Below are 6004 nucleotides of genomic sequence, written 5' to 3' on the forward strand. Positions count from 1 at the left end.
TCATCAAGTTCTCTATAAAGTGTAAACACTACATTGCCATAAATAATAATCATCTATATCAATGCTTGGTTCACACTTGTATTTCTCTAGGTCCTATAACAAGTTCACCTAGGTAAAAAAAGGTTATATGAGTTAATAGGACTGTAATCTTGATTTTGTGTCTAAATGAAAAGCTCCTCGACCTTTCCAAATGAGCTATATAATCATTTATCAAGATGTTGAAAGTTTCCTAGTTCAGAATGTAAAAAGCCTCTTACATCTAGTTCTTAGCATCTTTTATATTCAAGTTTTTCTTATAAACATCAATCAAAAGATTGTAATAGCCATGATTTATCTGGAAAGTCATGCTTTACATCACCCACAACACAAATAATTATAAAAAAGAAAGATTCATAAAAGTTGCAATGGAAGAACACTACAACCTATGTAACAAGAGACTAGACTTATGCATTTATGTAACAAGAACGTTAATGTGACCTTTAGGTAGGTGTCCAAATAGCTAAGGCATCTTCTTTCAATATAGAACTTGTGCCAGAAAACCTGTTGCTATCTATACAAGAAAGATCAAAGTTCAAGAGAAGAGAAGAAAAATAAGAGAAAAGAAGAAGAGAAAAAAAAAAAAAGAAAAGCAAGGTGTTTATACATAAGTGGATGTTCTCTAAGTAGCTGTCTGGATTCGGAACCACCACATGCCGATCGAACCGACCAGGACGGACAAGCGCCTTGTCGTGAGATTCGGGGAAGTTCGTAGCGGCGATCACTATGATGCCTTCGTTTTGCTTGAAACCGTCCAGCTCCACCAACAGCTGGTTCAGTGCGCTTCTTCGCAGCTGCGAATAAGTCCCGCACTCGCCAAGCACCAACTCCGACGAACATTTCCTCGAACTCGCTCCAGCTGCAATAGAAAAACGGTACCACTGCTTCACCAGCAATTGCCAGAGCCAGCATCTCTTTCCTGTTCCAGGAGGCCCAACCAGAAGGACGCCTTTCGGTAGCTTGCCACCTAGACGGGTAAATTTCTGCAAAGAAGCAACCGAGACTGGAGTTACAAACCGGAGAAACACGAAAGAAAAATAGATAAAGCAATGACCTTTGGATCCCAAAGATGGTGAACAATCTCCTCCAACTCCGCTTTGGCTTCGTCGACTCTTTTCACGTCACTGAACTTGGTATTAGACTCCAAGCTTGGCTGTACCTCCTCATTGAGACCCAGCCCTGCCAGGAACCAGGGGCGTGAGTAAGACCTCCTTTCCTATACAGACAAGGATGCCAGTTCAACACGTAGGCAAGACCTTAAAACAAACGCATCCATGCATTGCAAGCCATCCTCTACGATGCTTACCTTTGCTGAGGCCCTTGTCCTTGACAATGGCCCCAACGCCAGAGAGAAGTAGAAAGCCCAGAGCCAAGGTTCGAACAGTCCGCCACACTTGAACTCTAAAACGTCCTTCGGACGTGACCATGTGGATTGGCGCACTGGGAGAGCCCAAAATTCCGTCTTTCGTGGCTGTTCCTACTGCCGGAAACGCCGAAGACATGATCGGTCGCGCCTCAGCTTGAAAACTTCCTAGCGATGCAGTTGCTCCTACACGGTTTAAAAGAAAATAGGAGGATCAGATCCGATAAAGAAAGAGTTACAGCGTTTACCTCTTTGCAGCGTTTTCAACAAGGCACTGTCATCGAGCCTATCGACCTTGACGAGAGCTTTGAGATACTCGGCCAAAGCACTGGCGCTGCGCTGCGGAAGTGGTCTACCCTCGGGATCCACCTCGTTAAGATCTCTTAGAAACTTCACTTGTTTCTCCTGAGCATCGGGCCCTCCTTCTCTCTCCAGCTGCTCCAGCCTTCTCGAGAAATTGCTTGTGTAGCTGGACATGCAGCGTCTCTTGAAATTCAAGCATCATTAGCAACGGGAAGAGGACGAGGGAAATCGGATAGAAAAATGCCTGCATCCAGCTGCTTCAACACAATCGCGCGTCCCAGCCCATACAAGGATGCCGCCGACACCATCTGCTTGGCGGAGGAGTCTTCCTGTGGTCGAAATCCGCGGGCAATCAGCGCGGGCGCTAAGCCCTAATGGGAGAGAGGAAAGAGAGCGCCATTTCTCCCGCTCCGAGCTCCCAAAATTGATCCTTCACGTGCTAGGACGCCCTGGCAGCCACCGCCTCCGCCAGAAGTCCCCAAACTATCACGCGTTTCAATTCCCCCTTAATTTCGTGGCATATTCTCCCGCGTGAGACGGAAGATTCTAAAAGTACACATTAAAAAAAAAAAAAAAAAACCCAGCCTTTTGGCTGGTTATATAATACAAAGAAAACTGTACATTCTCTTCATTGTAAAAAATGTGGTGATGCCCCTGGAGCTATCGTTATGGGGGCAGCACTGAGTTTCTTCGTTCTTTAGAATTTCTTCCACGAAAACCAGTTGATCGATCATCGATTCTGGAAGTTGAAAACTTTGATGCAGATGGCAAAGCACACCGCGAAGACGACGACGAGGCCGACGTGAACTCCGGCCACGACGCCCAAGAAGTCGTGCCTGAACCCAAAGTAGGACCTCAAGAAGCCCTCCACGGTCGTCTCTTCGCCGTCGGCCCGGAACAACGGCGTGGTGACATCTCCAAGCTGAGACGTGAGGAGGCCGTAGAGAGACCACGCCGCTGGCGAGGCCCAGTAGTACCACCTCCACCACACTGGAATCGCCTGAGAGACAAACCAAAGTGTTAGGGAATCGCAAAAGAAATGTGTGGAATTCATGAACTTACGGGTCGAGGGATGATGAAGCCAGAGAACAGGTTCCAGATTCCGTAGAATGCCGTGGATACGATGGTTGCAATCTGGTCGTTGGGTGTCAGCGCCACCGTCACCATGCCGTAGAGCGTGTAGTAGAGGAACGTCATGTACAAGAAGAAGAGGAACCACAAGAACTTGGCTGCTGTCCATTCCAGCTGCATCGTCGCGTACACAATGAGTCCATACGCGAAGGCTTGCACGAACACGTAGGGAATCTCGATCAGGACCTGGACGCACGGAGTTTTCCTTGATGAGTCAAACGAAATCTGAAGAGTCGGATGTATGCTTTACCTGAGCAAAAGCATATGGAAGGGGAGAGTACATTCCAGCGGCTCTTTCTCGATAGTAGACCGTTCGCTCGATAGCAACGACTGGCTGCACTCCTGACGAATTGCTGAACCCAATGAAGAGCACAGCAGCGTATATAGATCCCATCAGATTAAAGAGGTCTTGTTCTCGTGATCTGCTCACGAGAGAAAGGCAGGAGTCAGAACCAACGCTCGATTGAACTACACAACGTTTACCTTTTCGAGCCGATGTCCCAAAACATTGTGCCAAATATTATCGCGACAACCAAGGTGAAGAACATGCGAACCAGAACGTAGTATGGATTTTTCCAGTATGACTGATGTTGTTTCCACAAGCATCCCATGACCTGTCCGAGGAACGACAGAGGGTATTGCGTTGGAAACCATATGTCCTCCGTGCCGGGAACCGGAGTGCTCAGCTGAGTAATAATAGCTTCATTGTGCCTAGACACACCAGTGGTTTAGCCAAGAAAGAGATAATGGTCAAGTGTGCTTACTGGTAGACTGGAGAAGTTTTATAGATGTCCGCAAAATCTACTCCCAGACGATTCTCCACGTCTGCAGCGGTAACCTCTAACATCCATGTAGCTGGATTGTATCCTTCTCTTATGTTAGGAACACCGCTGATACCCTGGGGAAATTAATCCATATAAATCATCTCAAGTCTGCAAGAACAAAGCAAGCGACTTACCTGGAAGTATTCAACAAGTTTGTGCGAGTTCTTTCCCAAGGAACCTGCGTAGATAACGCGCCCTCCGCGTTTCATCAACAGAAGCTGGAGAAAGCAGGCAGGTTTTCAAGAGAGTTTGCAAGGTAATAATCCCGTACCTCATCGAAGGCCTCAAAAATGTCAATGCTAGGCTGATGAATGGTGCAGACGACAGTGCGACCGGTGTCGACAGTGTTGCGGACCGTTCTCATGACAATTGCTGCCGCTCGTGCATCCAGTCCGGAAGTTGGCTCGTCCATGAAAATAATTGAAGGATTTGCAACGAGCTCCACGGCAATTGTCAGTCGTTTCCGCTGCTCGGTCGAAAGTCCATCAACTCCAGGGAGACCAACCAACGCATCCCGGAGAGGGTTAAGCTCTACAAGCTCCATAACTTCTTCCACAAACATCTGTTCCAAAACTCACCTTAGCAAACTTGACTACGAAAAACATCTCTCTCCTTACCTTTTTCGTCCCCTTATCAATGTCATCCGATAGTCGGAGCCAAGCAGAATAAACCAGTGACTCGTACACTGTAACGTTGGGTGAATGAATGTCAGTTTGTTCGCAATAACCCGAAATCCTAGCAAAAGTAGCCTGGTTTTTGGGATAGCCGGAGATGCGAATGTCGCCTTCAATGTAGCCACCAGTTTTACGCCCGGCTAAAACATCCATGAGAGTTGTCTTTCCAGCACCGCTTACACCGACAAGAGCCGTGAGGACTCCAGGCCTGAAGCTACTGCTTACGTCGTGCAGCAACTGTAATCTATTTTCTGTCACGCCTTGTTGCTTCATTTCCTGTTACAAGTGCATTAGAACTCAATATCCTACAAAGGAAATGCGTAAAAGCATACCGCGGGCATGTCAACGTAGTAGTTAACATGATTGAATGACATTGCTAAAGGTTGAAACGGGAGTATCATTCCCCTTTTAGAATCGGCACCCATTCGACCAGACGTAAGCTCCAAATCTCCTGGCATTCGATGTTAGACCATATAATGAAATTTGTGATGGCACCATTACCTGCATTAGAAGATCTGCCCGATCGCTTTGATTTTGCACGCACTGATCTTTCTGAGACTTCGCCGGTACGGTTCACGTTCTGCTCTTCTAGTATTTCCTCAGACACTACGGCCTGCGGTTTTCCAGGAGCTGTTTAAATAGAAAAAATGAGTACCTACATGGAGAAAAGAAATAGATTCCTACGTACCGCTGAAGTAAGCGAGTGCCAAAGTGAAAACAACGTTGAAGAGAATGGCATAAGCCAACTGAGCACCAGTTCCAAGCCAATACCAGTTTTTATTGGGGAACAGGCCTCGAGACTCTAGAACTTGGTTGCCAACGGTGGTGGTCTGATTGGCATTTTCGAGAATCTGCCATCTTGATGCACTGAACTCGTTCACGGCAAGCGCATTCTGTGCGTACATCATGGGCGACGACCAATATCCCCAAATCCACCAAGGTTCAACGTCCTCTGGAAATTAAAGACCATTATAAGTTGTGCTACCTGAGTATAGTCAATGGATTACCTCTAGAAAGAAGAAAACCACCGAGGACAAGAACTATCAGCAGCGTGAAAGAGCCGAAGGTGTTTGCTACAACCATAGTCCGAGAAAGTGAAGCAATGAATCGGAAAAGACCTCCCGACATTTGATGAATTAGGAACATGAGAAGGAACTGCTGGAAGAACCTGAAACACTCAAACATAAAATATCAACACTATTTCTCATTAAACATCAATATAACAAACCTGGCGGCACTAGAAGCAAATCCAACCACGTAGTACGTCATGCACACCCAAAGTGCTGATTCGAGCAGGGACACTGGAATTCGAGTGATCACGTTAGGAAGAGAAAATGCCCACGCAGGAAATAGCATCTGGTCCCGCTGCTTGTAAAATACTGGAAGGCGCGCAATGGTCATTGACAACTCCGCAAATCCATTAAACATGATGATGATCAGGCCGAAGAACAAGGCTCCCATGTAGAGACTGCCATCACCAACAGTTCTGTGATGCATTTCGGTCCGGAGAAACACAGTCATCGTGATAAAGGCCAGAAGAATCAGCTGCATTGGAAATTTTAGTATCAGATATATGGATTTTAGTCTTCGATAACATACCTGAGAACCTTTGAACACGTAGACGAATGAGTCCTCTTCATCAAAAGTATCTCCCGCGCCAAGAGAGCCTTGAA

General features: G+C 46.6%; 1 protein-coding gene and 1 pseudogene across 1 annotated transcript; both read right to left on the reverse strand.

Annotated features, from left to right (window-relative positions):
• Positions 1-479: 479 nt before the first annotated feature.
• On the reverse strand, positions 480-2141 carry LOC112346890 (ATP-dependent zinc metalloprotease FTSH 5, mitochondrial-like). Its single transcript, XM_024676746.1, has 5 exons — positions 1947-2141; positions 1648-1885; positions 1343-1585; positions 1091-1215; positions 480-1019 (listed from the first exon to the last, which is right to left on the reverse strand). The coding sequence occupies exons 1-5, from the start codon at positions 1950-1952 to the stop codon at positions 480-482; spliced, it is 1152 nt and encodes a 383-aa protein (XP_024532514.1). The 5' UTR covers positions 1953-2141.
• A 126-nt stretch (positions 2142-2267) lies between these two features.
• LOC9650352 overlaps positions 2268-6004 on the reverse strand; it is a 5920-nt pseudogene continuing 2183 nt past the window's right edge.

Source organism: Selaginella moellendorffii, unplaced genomic scaffold (genome assembly GCF_000143415.4).
Source record: "Selaginella moellendorffii unplaced genomic scaffold, v1.0 SELMOscaffold_18, whole genome shotgun sequence".
Taxonomy (NCBI): Eukaryota; Viridiplantae; Streptophyta; class Lycopodiopsida; order Selaginellales; family Selaginellaceae; genus Selaginella; species Selaginella moellendorffii.